This window comes from Eleutherodactylus coqui, chromosome 1, assembly GCF_035609145.1.
Source record: "Eleutherodactylus coqui strain aEleCoq1 chromosome 1, aEleCoq1.hap1, whole genome shotgun sequence".
Classification (NCBI taxonomy): domain Eukaryota; kingdom Metazoa; phylum Chordata; class Amphibia; order Anura; family Eleutherodactylidae; genus Eleutherodactylus; species Eleutherodactylus coqui.
The window spans coordinates 301,047,807-301,065,633 of record NC_089837.1 but is presented as its reverse complement, the minus strand read 5'-3'; the positions used below and the strand labels follow the sequence as shown (position 1 = coordinate 301,065,633).

General features: G+C 44.0%; 1 protein-coding gene across 1 annotated transcript in view; it reads right to left on the bottom strand.

Annotated features, from left to right (window-relative positions):
* LOC136611896 (mannosyl-oligosaccharide 1,2-alpha-mannosidase IA-like) overlaps window positions 1-17,827 on the bottom strand; it is an 82,295-nt gene that overhangs the window by 37,192 nt on the left and 27,276 nt on the right. Inside the window, exons 3-5 of the mRNA XM_066591867.1 lie at window positions 17,290-17,405; window positions 16,677-16,757; window positions 12,132-12,226 (exon numbers count right to left, since the gene is read on the bottom strand). Coding sequence (XP_066447964.1) covers window positions 12,132-12,226; window positions 16,677-16,757; window positions 17,290-17,405 — 292 coding nt within the window. The remainder of the gene's footprint in view (window positions 1-12,131; window positions 12,227-16,676; window positions 16,758-17,289; window positions 17,406-17,827) is intronic.

Below are 17,827 nucleotides of genomic sequence, written 5' to 3'. Positions count from 1 at the left end.
GTGGGTGCCAAGAAGCCACCGGCGGTACATAAATATATCCCATTGCATTGCCCAACACAGCGGATGTAACGTCAGCTGTAATGCAGGTGGGCTAAAAATTCATTTGATTACACTGTAGGCGAGGGCCCACAAAAATAGCTGTATCAACAGTATTGGCCATGGCCAACCAAGAGGGCAGGTGAAACCCATTAATCGCTTTGGTTAATGTGGCTTAAAGGGGTTGTCCCGCGGCAGCAAGTGGGTCTATACACTTCTGTATGGCCATATTAATGCACTTTATAATGTACATTGTGCATTAATTATGAGCCATACAGAAGTTATCAAAAGTTTTTCACTTACCTGCTCCGTTGCTGGCGTCCTCGTCTCCATGGTTGCCGTCTAATTTTCGCCGTCTAATGGCCAAATTAGACACGCTTGCGCAGTCCGGGTCTTCTGCTTCTCAATGGGGCTCCGTGTAGCTCCGTGTAGCTCCGCCCCGTCACGTGCCGATTCCAGCCAATCAGGAGGCTGGAATCGGCAATGGACCGCACAGAAGCCCTGCGGTCCACGGAGGGAGAAGATGCCGGCGGCCATCTTCACCGGGTAAGTAAGAAGTCACCGGAGCGCGGGGATTAAGGTAAGCGCTGTCCGGTGATCTTTTTTAACCCCTGCATCGGGGTTGTCTCGCGCCGAACGGGGGGGGGGGTTGAAAAAAAAAACAAAACCGTTTCGGCGCGGGACAACCCCTTTAAGTGGTAACTAGGCATGGAGGCAGCCCAGTTTAACGAAAAATTGGTTCAAGTTAAAGTTTCAACGCTTTTAAGAGTATTGAAACGTATAAAAATTGTTTAGAAAAATTATATGAGTGAGCCTTGTGGCCCTAAGAAAAATTGCCCGTTCGGCGTGATTACGTAAGGTTTCAGGAGGAGGAGCAGGAGGAGGAGGAGGAGGAATATTAGACACAGATTGATGAAGCAGAAATGTCCCCGTTTTGGATGGTGAGAGAGAACGATGCTTCCATCCGCGGGTGCAGCCTACGTATTGCTTAGGTATCGCTGCTGTCCGCTGGTGGAGAAGAGAAGTCTGGGGAAATCCAGGCTTTGTTCATCTTGATGAGTGTAAGCCGTCGGCACTGTCGGTTGACAGGTGGGTACGCTTATCTGTGATGATTCCCCCAGCCACACTAAACACACTCTCTGACAAGACGCTAGCCGCAGGACAAGCAAGCACCTCCAGGGCATACAGCGCGAGTTCAGGCCACGTGTCCAGCTTCGACACCCAGTAGTTGTAGGTGGCAGAGGCGTCACGGAGGACGGTCGTGCGATCGGCTACGTACTCCCTCACCATCCTTTTACAGTGCTCCCGCCGACTCAGCCTTGACTGGGGAGCAGTGACACAGTCTTGCTGGGGAGCCATAAAGCTGGCAAAGGCCTTGGAGAATGTTCCCCTGCCTGCGCTGTACATGCTGCCTGATCTCTGCGCCTCCCCTGCTACCTGGCCCTCGGAACTGCGCCTTCTGCCACTAGCGCTGTCGGATGGGAAGTTTACCATCAGTTTGTCCACCAGCGCCCTGTGGTATAGCATCATTCTCTAACCCCTTTCCTCTTCGGGAATGAGAGTGCAAAGGCTCTCCTTATACCGTGGATCGAGCAGTGTGTACACCCAGTAATCCGTAGTGGCCAGAATGCGTGTAACGCGAGGGTCACGAGAAAGGCATCCTAACACGAAGTCAGCCATGTGTGCCAGGGTACCTGTACGCAACACATGGCTGTCTTCACTAGGAAGATCACTTTCAGGATCCTCCTCCTCCTCCTCTTCCTCCTCCTCAGGCCATATACGCTGAAAGGATGACAGGCAAGCAGCATGGGTACCGTCAGCAGTGGGCCAAGCTGTCTCTTCCCCCTCCTCCTCATCCTCCTCATGCTCCTCCTCCTCCTCCTGAACGCGCTGAGATATAGACAGGAGGGTGCTCTGACTATCCAGCGACATACTGTCTTCCTCCGGCTCTGTTTCCGAGCGCAAAGCGTCTGCCTTTATGCTTTGCAGGGAACTTCTCAAGATGCATAGCAGAGGAATGGTGACGCTAATGATTGCAGCATCGCCGCTCACCACCTGGGTAGACTCCTCAAATTTTCCAAGGACCTGGCAGATGGCTGCCAACCAGGCCCACTCTTCTGTAAATAATTGAGGAGGCTGACTCACACTGCGCCGCGCAAGTTGGAGTTGGTATTCCAGTATAGCTCTACGCTGCTCATAGAGTCTGGCCAACATGTGGAGCGTAGAGTTCCACTGTGTGGGCACGTCGCACAGCAGTCGGTGCACTGGCAGATTAAACCGATGTTGCAGGGTCCGCAGGGTGGCAGCGTGCGTGTGTGATTTGCGGAAATGTGCGCAGATCCGGCGCACCTTTCCGAGCAGGTATGACAAGTGGGGGTAGCTTTTCAGAAAGCGCTGAACCACCAAATTAAACACATGGGCCAGGCATGGCACGTGCGTGAGGCTGCCGAGCTGCAGAGCCGCCACCAGCTTACGGCCGTTGTCACACACGACCATGCCCGGTTGGAGGCTCAGCGGCGCAAGCCAGCGGTCGGTCTGCTCTGTCAGACCCTGCAGCAGTTCGTGCGCCGTGTGCCTCTTCTCTCCTAAGCTGAGTAGTTTCAGCACGGCCTGCTGACGCTTGCCCACCGCTGTGCTGCCACGCCGCGTGACACCGACTGCTGGCGACGTGCTGCTGCTGACACATTTTGATTGCGAGACAGAGGTTGCGTAGGAGGAGGAGGAGGGTGGTTTAGTGGAGGAAGCATACACCCCCGCAGATACCACCACCGAGCTGGGGCACGCAATTCGGGGGGTGGGTAGGACGTGAGAGCGGTCCCAGGCTCTGACTCTGTTCCAGCCTCCACTAAATTCACCCAATGTGCCGTCAGGGAGATATAGTGGCCCTGCCCGCCTGTGCTTGTCCACGTGTCTGTTGTTAAGTGGACCTTGGCAGTAACCGCGTTGGTGAGGGCGCGTACAATGTTGCGGGAGACGTAGTCGTGCAGGCCTGGGACGGCACATCGGGAAAAGTAGTGGCGACTGGGAACCGAGTAGCGCAGGGCCGCCGCCACCATCATGCTTTTGAAAGCCTCCGTTTCCACAAGCCTATACGGCAGCATCTCTAGGCTGATCAATTTTACAATGTGCACGTTTAATGCTTGAGCATGCGGGTGCGTGGCGTTGTACTTGCGCTTGCGCTCAAACTGTGGCGCTAGCGACGTCTGGACGCTACGCTGAGAGACATTGCTGGATGGGGCCGAGGACAGCGGAGGTGAGGATGTGGGTGCAGGCCAGGAGACGGTAGTGCCTGTGTCCTCAGAGGGGGGTTGGATCTCAGTGGCAGGTTGGGGCACAGGGGGAGAGGCAGTGGTGCAAACCGGAGGCGGTGAACGGGCATCGTCCCACCTTGTGGGGTGCTTGGCCATCATATGCCTGCGCATGCTGTTGGTGGTGCCTCCCCAGCTGATCTTGGCGCGACAAAGGTTGCACACCACTGTTCGTCGGTCGTCAGGCGTCTCTGTGAAAAACTGCCACACCATAGAGCACCTTGACCTGTGCAGGGTGGCATGGCGCGAGGGGGCGCTTTGGGAAACAGTTGGTGGATTATTCGGTCTGGCCCTGCCTCTACCCCTGGCCACCGCACTGGCTCGGCCTGTGCCCACACCCTGACTTGGGCCTCCGCGTCCTCGCCCGCGTCCACGTCCTATAGGCCTACCCCTACCCCTCAGCATGGTGTATTACCAGTGATTTGATTTCCCAGGCAGGAAATAAATTGGCGCAAGCGTGCTGTTAAACGTAGCTGGCTGCGTATGATTTGTTTACTATCTCCACCCACCACACACGTACACAGAACGCTGAGGACTGACAGAGGCAGGGCACATAGAATTTTTCCCTTTTTTTAAAAAGAAAAGGCCCACTGACTATATTCAATCAGATAAGAAATCTGTTCCACAGAAATGCAGTTATATGAAGTGCAGCAGAGCGGTGATTTTTCCCAGGAAGGCAGGAAATAAATTGGCGCAAGCCTGCTGTTAAACGTAGCTGGCTGTGTATGATTTGTTTACTATCTCCACCCACCACACACGTACACAGAACGCTGAGGACTGACAGAGGCAGGGCACATAGAATTTTTCCCTTTTTTTAAAAGAAAAGGCCCACTGACTATATTCAATCAGATAAGAAATCTGTTCCACAGAAATGCAGTTATATGAAGTGCAGCAGAGCGGTGATTTTTCCCAGGAAGGCAGGAAATAAATTGGCGCAAGCCTGCTGTTAAACGTAGCTGGCTGCGTATGATTTGTTTACTATCTCCACCCACCACACACGTACACAGAACGCTGAGGACTGACAGAGGCAGGGCACATAGAATTTTTCCCTTTTTTTTAAAAAGAAAAGGCCCACTGAGTATATTCAATCAATAATATATGTCTTCTGGCCCTGCCTACACAATTCTGTCCCTGTAGTATTACTGCAGGGCGCAATGCTCTGCACAGCCGATTTTGAAAAAAAAAAAATGCAACACTGCTAACAGCAGCCTGCACAGTACTGCACAGGTTAAATGTGGCCCTAAGAAGGACCGTTGGGGTTCTTGAAGCCTACACTCACTCCTAACACTCTCCCTGCCTAACCACCACTTCTGTCCCTGGACTATTACTGCAGGGCGCAATGCTCTGCAGACAGCCGATTTTGAAAAAAAAAAATTGTGCAACACTGCTAACAGCACCCTCCACAGTACTGCACACGGATAGATGTGGCCCTGAGAAGGACCGTTGGGGTTCTTGAAGCCTACACTCACTCCTAACACTCTCCCTACAGCAGCACCAGCAGCAGCACTTTCCCTCAGCTAACTCAGTCACAAGGCATCTGAGGCGAGCCGCGGGAGGGGCCGACTTTTATACTCGGGTGACATCTGATCTCCCCAGCCACTCACAGCAGGGGGGTGGTATAGGGCTTGAACGTCACAGGGGGAAGTTGTAATGCCTTCCCTGTCTTTCAATTGGCCAGAAAAGCGCGCTAACGTCTCAGAGAGGAAACTGAAAGTAACCGGAACATCGCGTGGTACTCAGTACGAGTAACGAGCATCCCGAACACGCTAATATTCGCCCGAGCATCAAGCTCGGATGAGTACGTTCGCTCATCTCTAAGCGATACCAAATATGTATTTTAGTTTTATGATTTAGATTTTTTATTATATATATGGCAAAAGGTGGGTGATTTCAACTTTTATTACTTTGTTAAAAAAATTTTTACAATTGGTAAAACGTTATTGATCTTATTTCTACTTTGCTGGAGAATAGGAGAAGTCCCAGAAGATTGGAAAATGTTGTCCCTATCTTCTAAAAAGGGAAGAAGGTGGATCCAGGAAACTACAGGCCTGTGAGCCTGACTTCTATACCAGGAAAGATCTTTGAACAAATTATTAAACGGCATGTATGCAAGTACTTGGATAACAATGGAGTAATTAACCAGAGCTAGCATGGATTTGTAACAAACAAGTCATGTCAGACAAATCTAATTTCCTTCTATTACAGTATCACCGACAGGGTTGATCAGGGAAATGCGGTGGATATAGTATATCTTGACTTTAGTAAAGCATTTGACAAAGTATCTCATACTATACTTATTGAAAAAATGACCAAATATGGGATTAACAAGGCAACTGTTAGGTGGATTCACAACTGGCTGAGTGATCATACTCAAAGTGTGGTCTTAAATGACTGCACATCTAAGTGTAGGAATAATGTATCAAGTGGGGTACCACAAGGCTTTGTCCTAGGCCCAGTGTTGTTCAACATTTTTATAAATGATCTGGAGGAGGGAATTGATGGGAAACTGATCAAATTTGTTTTGAACATTTTTTATTTAGTAGTAGGGAACACAGGAAATACATTACAATTATATTGCAACAGAATAATTTTGAGGGCTTCCGTCCCTCTTGTATGCATAACATGTTCCTGTTCCTCCATACAATTTTGATAAGTTTTTATTCAAGAGCTTATCTTTATTGACATTTATAGCTTTAAAATAAAAACAGTTTAATAACATAGCAACAGAACATAACTTTAAATTGCTCTCGTTCATTTAATTCGGATAGTGTGTGAGCCAGATGTGCCACGTTTTCTCGTATTTGTGCAGGGTGTTGGATCTCATTGCCATCAATTTTTCCATAGTGGCATGGGCATGAAGCCTATTGTGGAGGTCACTCCCTTTAGGTGGTAATTGGGCCTTCCAATTCTTGGCAATTAAATTTGCAGCTAACATAAGAATGTGGGCTAGTATTTTTTTGGTGTCTATTTGATAATTTTCTAGGCCTAGTAGGAGTAGTGCTAATTCAGGTCTTCTGGGCACCTGAGAAATTGTTATTTTATTTAACATGTCATAAACCTCCTCCCAATAGGGTATCACTCGTGGAGATTCCCAAAAAACATGGAGAAGTGTCCCCGAGTGGCCACATCCTCTCCAGCATTGGTCGTCGTCACTTAATCCTCTATTTTTAAGAGCTCTCGGCGTAAGATACCAGCGGGTCACTATTTTTGTGAAAGTTTCAAGTATTGCTGCTCCTTTTGTCGCTTGTGAAGCTAACCTGAGGGCTGATTCCCAGCTATCCATAGAAAACGCCTTCCCCAGGTCCTTTTCCCAATTGAACAAGTGGATTTTTTTGCTGAGTTCATAATTCCCTGTTAAACAATCATAAATATTCCTAGTGAATGAGCAGTTTAACAAATCTTCTTTCTGTAAATATTGTAGTACTAATCTAGGAATTCTTATTTCGCCCATTTTAGAGGAATTTAGTAGGGAGCGGACCTGGAAATAACGCAATCTTTCACCCTCACCTAATCCAAATTGGACCTGTAGATCTTGAAAGCATTTGACTCTGTCATTTTCTATTAAGTCCTTAATGTAGGTGATCCCCTTGGTTTTCCAAGAGCTAGTTGATAGATCATTAATGAAATGCTCTATCACCTCTAGAGGTATTTTTGGTGTTAATCGGTGGGGTGATGTGCTTTGGTTTTCAAGGAAAGCATGCCAAGAGTCCAGAGAGGCTAGCATAGTTGGAGGCAGTACCAGGTTAGTGGTACTTAATGTTTGTCCTTTTTGATAATGGCACAAAGTGGTCGCCCATAACAATGTTCCCAAAGGTTTGGGACTAATTATTGTGTTTTCTATTCCTTTCCACCCTAGGGCTGGTGTTGCTATTGTCCATTGTTTGGTCTGGTTTATGATTATGGCCTTGTAATAAGCTTCCAGTTTGGGAATTCCCACTCCCCCTTTGCCTAATCTTAGTGTCAGTATGTTTGCTGCAATCCTGGGTCTTTTGCCCTGCCAGGCAAAGTTGGAAATTTGCCTTTGGAGTTTGTTAAGAATCTGTTTAGGGACAATGACTGGCAGGGCCCTGAATACATACAAAATCTTGGGTAGAGTGATCATTTTATATACCATTATTCTGCTTAACCAAGATGAAACTGATCAAATTTGTGATGACAAGGCTAGAAGGGATAGCTAACACTAGGGAAGAGAGGGAGAGTATTCAAAAAGATCTAGAAAAGCTTGCACAGTGGGCAGCGACTAACATAATAGTATTTAACAAGGAAAAATGCAAAGTCCTACATCTGGGCAAGAAAAATGAAGAAAGCACATACAGAATCGGAGGAATTCAGTTAAGTAGCAGCACATGTGAAAAAGACTTGGGTATACTAATGGATCATAGACTGAACTTGAGTCAACAATGTGATGCAGTAGCCAAAAAGGCAAACACAGTTCTGGGATGTATTAAGAGAACAATAGCGTCTAGATCACAGGAGGTCATTATGCCCCTCTACTCTTCCTTAATCAGACCTCATCTAGAATACTGTGTCCAGCTCTGGGCACCCCACTTTAAAAAAGACATACTGCAGAAAGCCCAAAGAAGAGTTACCAAGATGGTGAGCGGTCTGCAAATCATGTCCTATGAGGAACAGTTAAAGGATCTGGGATTGTTTAGCTTGCAAAAAAGAAAGCTCAGAGGAGACCTAATAGCTGTCTACAAATATCTGAAGGGTTGTCACATTGCAGAGGGATTATCCCTATTCTTATTTGCACAAGGAAAGACTAGAAGCAATGGGATGAAACTGAAAGGGAGAAGAAACAAATTAGATATTAAAAAAAACATTCTGACAGTGAGGGTGATCAATGAGTGGAACAGGTTACCACGGGAGGTGGTGAGTTCTCTTTCAATGGAAGTGTTCAAACAAAGGCTGGACAAATATCTCTCTGGGATGATTTAGTGAATCCTGCACTGAGCTGGGGCTTGGACCCGATGACCCTGAAGGTCCCTTCCAACTCCACCCTTCTATGATTCTAAATTTTTTAGTCCCTCTAGGGGATCACAACTAGCAATGCTTTGATCGCTCCTGCAGTAGAATGTAATGCAATAGCATTACATCATTCTGCAATCTGACAGGCAGTCTATCAAGCCACCCCACGGGGATGGCTTGATAGGCAGTCTGGGGCCTTTCAGAAGGCCCCCGGCTGCCATGACACCCGCATGGCTCCCTGTGATCTCATCGCGGGAGGACCATATGGTTACCCTGAACATCGTTCGGGGTATTTAAATGCTGCTGTCAGAACTGACAGCGACATTTAAAGGGTTAGTAGCGCTGATTAGCCACGCGGCTGATTGCAGCTATTGCCTGCAGGTGTCAGCTGTAATAAACAGCTGACGCCCACGCTGTATGAAGAGAGGTTGCCCCGCGATCTCTCTTCATACATACCCCGACGCTGCAGGACGTAAATATACATCCTGGAGCATTAAGGGGTTAAACTGTCAAATGTATTCACATTTGAAGTAAATACGAAACTTCAATAAAACTTTTGAAAAAAATGTAATTTCAAAATACACTTTATTAAAAAGAGAATTTTTCTATTAGAATAGATTAAAAGTACTCTGAGATGCAGATGGAGCCTACACGTTAGGTAGTTATTAGATCTCACTGATTATATGTTTCAGCAACGTTATCTTGTCAAGGAAAGGATACTGCGGTAGCAGTGACAGCATTTGTTATTTGGATTTCATTTTTACGGCGTTGCAAAATAAATAATGTAATAACGCTCTTCCCTGGGTCAGCACGATTCTGGCGACACCAAGTTTATAAAGTTTTTTTAATGTTTTGCTGTTTTTTAAAAAACAAAAAACACTTTTTTTTCAAGATTTTGTGTTACCGCATTCCAAGAGCCCTAGCATTTTTATTTTTCCATCAACAGAGTTCTATAGGGGCTTATTTTGAACTGTAGTTTTCATTTTCACTTTTGGGAACCAATCACATTTAGATTGCTTTTTATTCTATATTTTCTAGTTGCAAAATCTGCACTTATGGTATCTTTTTTATTTTTAACGGCAATTACTATGCAGTAAATGATATGTTACATTAATTCTGCAGGCCAGTCCGATTACACCAATACAAAATTGAGATAGTTTTTTTTTTTAACTTTTCACACTTAAAAAAAAAATTCTTTTAATCTCATTCAAAGACCCCAAACGTTTTTCCTTTTTTTTGTTAAGAGTGCTGGGTTGAGGGATGAGTTGTACTTTTTAATAGCACCACCTTTCTGTGCTCACTTTGTATTCCGTTTTTTGTAAAGCAAAATAGGCAAAATTAGCTACTTTTGCCATGTTTTTTGTATTTTTTTTGAAGATGTGTACTGTTCAGGGGACATAATCTACTAACCTTTTTTTCTGGTAAAAGGGGATCTTGATTTTTAAATTTTTTTTACAATTTTTTGTTTTTTTTAACTATTTATTTTTGTCCCACTAGCGACCTTGAATATCACAATATTTTATCATTTTATAATGCACTACTATACGTATTATAGCAGTGTACTACAAAGCCTATGAAGCTCAGCCAGAGCCTCCAAGTGCCATAGCAACGCATCTGGACCCTTTGATTTTGCGATGTGGATCTATTGGGCAATGCCCGCTGTGGACTCTGCAGCAAATCTGCCCCGTGTGGTCCATGCACACAGCATACATACACGGACCCTGCATAGCAGAACACACACTGTCCCTGTAGCTGTGCTGCTGAATGCTGCCACCATGAAGCACCGTATTCTTCTCAGGAGCAATGTCTCTAGGGGAGAATACCTCCTGACAGGGGCGTAACTATAGGGGATGCAGGGGATGCGGTTGCACCCGGGCCCAGGAGCCTTAGGGGGCCCATAAGGCCACTCCTTTCCATATAGGGAGCCAAGTACTATGAATTAAACCCATTATAGATGGGGGCCCTGTTACAGGTTTTGCACTGGGGCCCAGGAGCTTCAAGTTAGACCTCTACGCCTTAAAGGGGTTGTCCCGCGGCAGCAAGTGGGTCTATACACTTCTGTATGGCCATATTAATGCACTTTGTAATGTACATTGTGCATTAATTATGAGCCATACAGAAGTTATAAAAAGTTTTATACTTACCTGCTCCGTTGCTGGCGTCCTCGTTCCCATGGAGCCGACTAATTTTCGCCCTCCGATGGCCAAATTAGCCGCGCTTGCGCAGTCCGGGTCTTCTGCAGTCTTCTATGGGGCCGCTCGTGTAGAATGCCGGCTCCGTGTAGCTCCGCCCCGTCACGTGCCGATTCCAGCCAATCAGGAGGCTGGAATCGGCAATGGACCGCACAGAAGCCCTGCGGTCCACGGAGACAGAGGATCCCGGCGGCCATCTTCAGCAGGTAAGTATGAAGACGCCGGACCGCCGGGATTCAGGTAAGCGCTGTGCGGGTTGTTTTTTTAACCCCTGCATCGGGGTTGTCTCGCGCCGAACGGGGGGGGGGTTAAAAAAAAACAAAAACCCGTTTCGGCGCGGGACAACCCCTTTAACATTACATGCAATGCAGCAGGCCACTGCATTTTTGTTTCTTGCATATTCTCAAGGAATCTGTGAGGAAAAAGAAAGGTCCATATGCCTTCCCATAGAATTGAAAGTACACAGATGTATGGTTGGTCCTATACCTGGATATGGGTACCATTTTACATGCACATGGACACATAAGGCATCAAAAAGCTGTTCTCAAATATAGTCTATACTGTTGATGGGTTTCCTTTAAAGACAACTGCAAGAAGAATTATATTACATCAAATACAATCATTGTATTTGCAGTATTGTTGCCGGCGTCCTCCCACAGTTTACTGTTTCACTTTTCCTTAGGAGTGGAGATTACTGACAAAACATTCTGAATTACTTAAGTATTGGTGAAATATATATGATCTAGAAATGGCTTTTATACCAGTTCCTGAGTTTTACTTCTATACTGGCAAATACAGTAAGTGAAGTTAGTGGTCCTGTTGAGGCGCTATTTAACCCTTTCTGTCCTCCAATCCCCAGATTTAATTTTGGCTTTACACGGAAGATCTAACGTATAGATAATTGCTCAATTTAGCAAATATAAGCAATAAGTGATAGGTACTTTTTCTTTATGACTCTGACCTGTGGCTTGTCTCCTGAAATAGAAGCTCTATCTAGCAGCCTTTACCTTATCCATTTCTGATTTGTCTCGGGTGTCGCTGTCACCCGCAGAGGCCAGTTAGGCTGGCTGCACACGAATGGATTTGCATTGCAGAAACCGCATTGGCATCCGCACCGCAGATCCGCATCAAATACCGTTTAGAACATGCTATGCAAAATCGCTTTTTGCTACACACTTGCGGAAACTAAGTGGAGGAAAAATCGCAGCAGGTCAAGGTTGGATTCTGCTGCGGGCTCTGGCATGCAGAATCCAACCCGGTCATGTGCAGCTGGCCTTACTCATCTGCAATGATGTATTCCTTGAAAAGACTCAATTCAGCCAGTATACATCAGTGATAACAACAATCAAAGATAATAACCCAATAAGAACAGTCTGAAAATTACTCCAGGCTACATTTGCCTTCATGTGCAAACACAATCATGTGAATGTCAATAGATATATCACCACAGTACTGCTGATATGTTTGACTTATTGCCCAGATATTGTCTGTAATACATGCAGATGACTCCAATTTAAGATTCTTGTATTCACTACCATCTAAACACATATGAGGGACACAATTTGGTTAGGACTTGGCCATTAACAAGTGAGAAATAAAAAAAACTACATAAAATAGATTTTCTTACTTTCCAAGGTTGATAATACCGCGCGGGATTCCAGTAGGTGTGCTAAATGCTGGTAACAGTTTCTTCCCAAGACAAATTGCTTTTACTCGGAAAACCTAAAATCAAATGCAATCTTCATTTCTTTCTGTTCAGGCTTTGCTCAAATTCACATCTTTTTCTCTGATTAAAAATGTAACTGCACAACACGTCTTTAACCTCATGTAACATCAGCGTCCATATGTTTACTGTGCTTTATATACTGTATGTTTGTTATGCTCTTGTCATTAGCAAAATATCAGCAGATGGATGGGTACACATATTTTTATACTAGTGTATGGGACAATTCTTTAACAGTTGATGCAACAGTTATTGACTGTACTAACATTAATCCTCTATGTTGTAGATACAGGGCTGAGGAAGGTCCAGTAGGATCGAAACATCCAACACTAACCAAGTAGCTATATTAGCACATTGGGCAGTATTTGTCATCACGGGAATGTCTGATGCCAGTTTTCTGGCATGCTTTTTTTCCTCCAGTTTAAAATGTAGCAAATTTATTAAACGTTGCGCGATGTTGATAAATCTGTCTCAGCTCTAAATATGTCCAGAGATGTGGAGTCACTTTGTACAGCACCCAGCTACTGCAGTGAGTTTGCTACAAATTTTTAGACTTTTTAAAGGGTCGTATTTCTTAAATCTGTCTTCAGATGTCTTCAATCTCACTCCACCCAAACCTCACACCTTTTCTAGATACTTTTGAAAAGTGAAGTGAGAGACGTAACATCTGTTTTTTTGGCAGAAATCAATAGTAAATCGTAAATAGGCTAAATTTATTTGTGCCAAAAATTGTGCAACTTAAACCAAAATTCTGATGCAAGACAATAATAAATGTGCCTCATTGTGTTCTCACTAAGAGCTAATTAGTGAACCCAATTTTAACTCTCATTGATTTTATGTTTAATCTGTTTATTAGACTTTGAATATAACATACAATGATAAACAGAGATACAATTATATATTTTAAGGCATGGCCTTGAATTCTGCGGCGAGGGTTGTACCAAACAGTTCTTATAGGCCGTCCTTGTACCTTTTTTCCAGTGTTTCTTATAGTCCTTCCAATATGATAACAGCATGTATGTAACAACTGAAAAACTGTTGGATTAAAGTTCTCAGCCATTTCTTTGGTAACCGGCTGTAGAGTTACCTTTTATGCTATGAGTCTATTGGAGCAAATCGCTCATCATAAAATTACCCACATTGATTTTAATGGGAATTGGGTCATCCTGATTCCTGATTATTTTTGGACAATTGGGCCAATCAATCCTGATCCAATAATCACTAAACTACAGTTTGGCCATTTCAGCAGGATATTTGCTATATATTATATGCTACTTATTTTACAGGCACAGCTTTTGTGCCCTGGTCAGCCACTGGACATACTATGATGCCCCATTGTGGTAAGAACACTGCAATTAGGATTTAAAAGGGGTTATCTAGCTTTAAAAATAATAAACCTCCTGCAAATGGGACAAAACATAGAGCAATAGTATTCACCTGTATATTCACCTGTGTAACTGCCCCAGCAATCCTGTGCTGCGTTTGTAATGTAATCTCTGTTACATTTTGTACTGTTGGTGACCACAGCAGCCAATCACTGGTTGCAGCAATCACGAATCCGTACTCCTAGCATCATGGCACCCATTGCTGAGCGATGATACCCATAATAAGGGCACATAACTTCTATGGCCAACAGCTAGCTGCAGCAGTCAATTGCTGTCTGTGACCAGTATTATCATTTATATTGAGAATAATGGATGCTTTCAACACATTTAATTTTCTGGTCCTGGCTGCCAAGGAGAGGGAGATGACAGCCACTGGATTATGGATTACATTATGACTTTGTGTTTTTTTTATGTCCTAGTGGAGGGGTCAAGAGTGGTGGACCATCAGCCATCAAAGCATAAAGTATAAAGATTCCCCAGATGAATATGTATGTAACCAGAGATGTAGCTATAGAGGGTGCAGAGGTAGCAGTCGGCTCCAGGCTCTGGTGTCTAGGGGGTCCAAAGGTAGCCCTCTACCACATAAGGGGACAACAGTATTGTAAATTTCACATAGCAGTTTGGGAGCTGTTACAAATTTTGCAGTTGGGCCCAGGGGTTTATGGCAAGCCTCAGCATGTAATAATCACATCTTTATTGCAGCAAGATGTAAAATTTTGATAATGATATTCTTCATTTGGAACTAGTACTAAAGAATTCTTTTCCAACTTGGATCAGAGGCAAATTATTACAAAATCGTCTTCACAGTTTCTTCATCATATAAAACTCAAACATGTTTTACATGATTGGGACTTTGATGAATGTAATCTGCAGTTTGTGAGATGGAGTCAGCTGGGACAATTCTGCTGAAATGTTTAACATTTCATGATCCTATGTATGCGCTGTTATCAGCAGCGCTCAGAAGATGGGAGGAAGTAAAGGAAATAGTACCAGAGCTGCAGAACAGTATCACTAATAAGCCAATTTCCAAAGTAAACATAGAAAATGACACCATAGAACAGCGGAGGGCCACAGAAGAACACAAGGCTCCGCTGTAAGACACCTGTATACTTTCCTCATAGTACCAGATTATATTTGGATTCAGCTTTGTAAATCTAAATAGGTATTATATATAAGACTCAATGTACCATTTTCTTAGGTGTATTTGTGCCAAAAAGTGTCCTTAATATCTCAAGAGAGCCTCTATGTTACTCCTATCATACACAAGGCCCGCGGCCCAAATCCTGCCCGCCAGCTTATTTTATGTGGCCTGCTGGCGATGCGACAACCTAACAGGCACTCTATTCACCCCGTCTCCATTCAGTTCCGGTCCAGCAGCAGCAATGTAAAGTCTGTGACCACTGACCTCTCTCCTCTGGTGTCTGCATGCGTTGCCTTGTACACAGTGTAGATGCTAAGTGGAGAGGTCAGCAGTCACAGACTGCACTGCTGCTGGATCAGAGCTGCAGACGGAGTGAATGAAATGCCTGTAAGGATGCTGCCCAACCAGAGGCCAATAGGGGGGAGGGATCGCTATTACTACTGGAGCCACTATGGGAGACACTATTACTACTGGGGAAACCATGGGGGTCACTGTTACTACCAGAACCACTAAAGGTCTCACTGTTACCATTGGGGCCACTCTGGGGGTCACTCTTATTACTGCGGTCACTATGGGGGTCAATGTTACTACTAGGGCCACTATAGTGGCCATTATTACTACTGGGGCCACTATGAAGAGTCACTATCACCACTGGGACCACTATGAGGGACCCTATCACTACTAGGGTCACTAAGGCTGTCACTACTATTCCTGGGGTCACTATGAGGGCCACTAACTACTGGGGCCACTATGGGAGACCCTATCACTACTAGGGTCACTAAGGCTGTCACTACTATTACTGGGGTCACTATGAGGGCCACTAACTACTGGGGCTACTATGGGGGACCCTATTACTACTGGGGGCACTATTACTTCTACAGCCACTATGGGGGTCACTATTACTATACAATCTTAAAATTACCATCGACCCTTGAGGACAACCATGGCTCATGTGGCCCTTGGGTGAAAATTAGTTTGATACCCCTGCCCTATGGATAGCTTTTTGTTATTTTTTTTCATTCACTTCCTTTTAGACAGAACATTTATTACATTTCATAAAGCTATAGCAGTGTCCACTAATTAGCATCACACAGTCATGCACAATTTCATAAAAAAATTAGCTTGTGTAGTCTTTAGCATTTTTATTTAGCTATAAGAGGTATAGAGTTATTAGTTGCACCTCAGTCCTAGTGCCTAAGGAGGTTCAAAGGCCACTCTGCCACATAACACACCAGTATTATACATGGTGCATAGTAGGTTCAAGTCCCGTTTAACAGAACTTATTTTTTAATTCAGGAATTTTAAAGTATGTCTATGGTTATATTGTTACATATTATATATATAGTATTTTTATTCTATAATGCAATGAGGTGTCTCACTGGTTAGTAACCTAGTTTCTTTCCACACGAGATTAGAGAAAAATCTTTTTTTCCCCAGAAACCACATAATAGGGTGCTTCCAGTGCTGCGGCTCAGCCAGGTTGCTGAGCTGCAATACTATACACAGCCCATGGTCAGAAGTGGCACTGTTTAAAAAAAGCATTGAAAACCATGGCCTTCTGCTGTGGTTTTTGGGATCAAATTCACATGCAGATTCTGCCCTGTCAAAAGGTGAAATCCGCGTATGTAATTCTGACATGGAAATGAGTGCTTTCGTAGGTGACATGTCAATGGGCAAAATCTGCATGCGGATCCATGGCAAAAACTGCAGCAGAAAATTCTGCTGTGATTCTAAGCGTACTATAGGGTATTTGATTTCCTATGCAATTGTAACTTACCTATGCAAGTGCATCCTTTATAGCATAGGGCTGAATATATAAGCACTATATAAATACAAATAGTGTAACATTTCTGATCTGGCTCATGTTTTACTTTCTTAATACACGTTACAGAAAAATAAGTTTTTAAAAGTTTTTTTCCTCACCTCTTTTCCTGATAGGTAGTAAGCAGAGAGTAACCCTCCTATATAACGGATGTTAACTTCAAACAACGAAGCCTCTCCATTCTAATGGAAAAAGGATATACAATGCGATATGAAGGACAGATGCGTTTACACTTTATGTAGCTAGAAATCTGTCGTATATCATCATCTATTGTTCTCAAAGTACTGTATAATCATAAAAGTTGATCAGAGTAATTGTGTCCAGAGGGAGACACTTCTTCAGTTTGTAGGTTAGTCAACAGCACAATTCATTAAAGCATGTAATAGATGTTTGAGTAAGTTATAAATTATATTTCATGAAGGCTCTGCAAACATAATAGGCTATGTGAAGTGGAAAATGTGCTTCCGTTGTGATACCCTGTGGTTTTCAAGAATAGGCTATATTTTTTTTATTGAAGACATTACTTGCTCAAGTTTTCATTTCTAAAAAAATCAAAGATTTGGTGGGCAGCTGAACCGACTTGCACTAACATGACTGCTGATGGAGATATGGAGGGGCGACATGCTGCCTAGGATATCCAATATTTGTAATGTGCATATCCTATGGCAAATATGGAGTTAAATTGTATCAGCTTGTAATAAGAATTATTCTTACCACATTCAGATCTAGGCTATTTTCTACCCACGTTGCTGCATCTTCAAACTCTTCCTCCAAATCCATTATATAAAGAGTGTCCAGAGCGTCCACTATTGTGGCTCCTTTTAATCCCCCTGTTGGAAAGTAAGAAATAATTGCAGTATAGTCCCATTAGGTTATGATGAGTTATGATGATTACAAATCAAGCCCAAACAAAGCATACAAGCCCATTACAGTTATCATAGAACGTATGATGAATCGTTGCAACACTTGGAAAGGCATGGAGGTCACCAAACCCACCGAGGCACTAATCTTTCTAGTTACAAATATTTTACAAGGATGCAATTAGATTCCCAGCAAGAAAACAGAATGGGTTTTTTCTAGGGTTTTTTTTTGTCCAAAAAATGGCATGAACAGATGTTAGCTGTAGGTCAATAGGTAGTTATGAAATGCCCTCCAAACAGTGCTTTTTTTCTTTTGACATTTTCCTAACTTTTGATGTGTTTATTTGGGTCCATGGCATTTTTTCAATATCCAGCATACACTATATATGGTG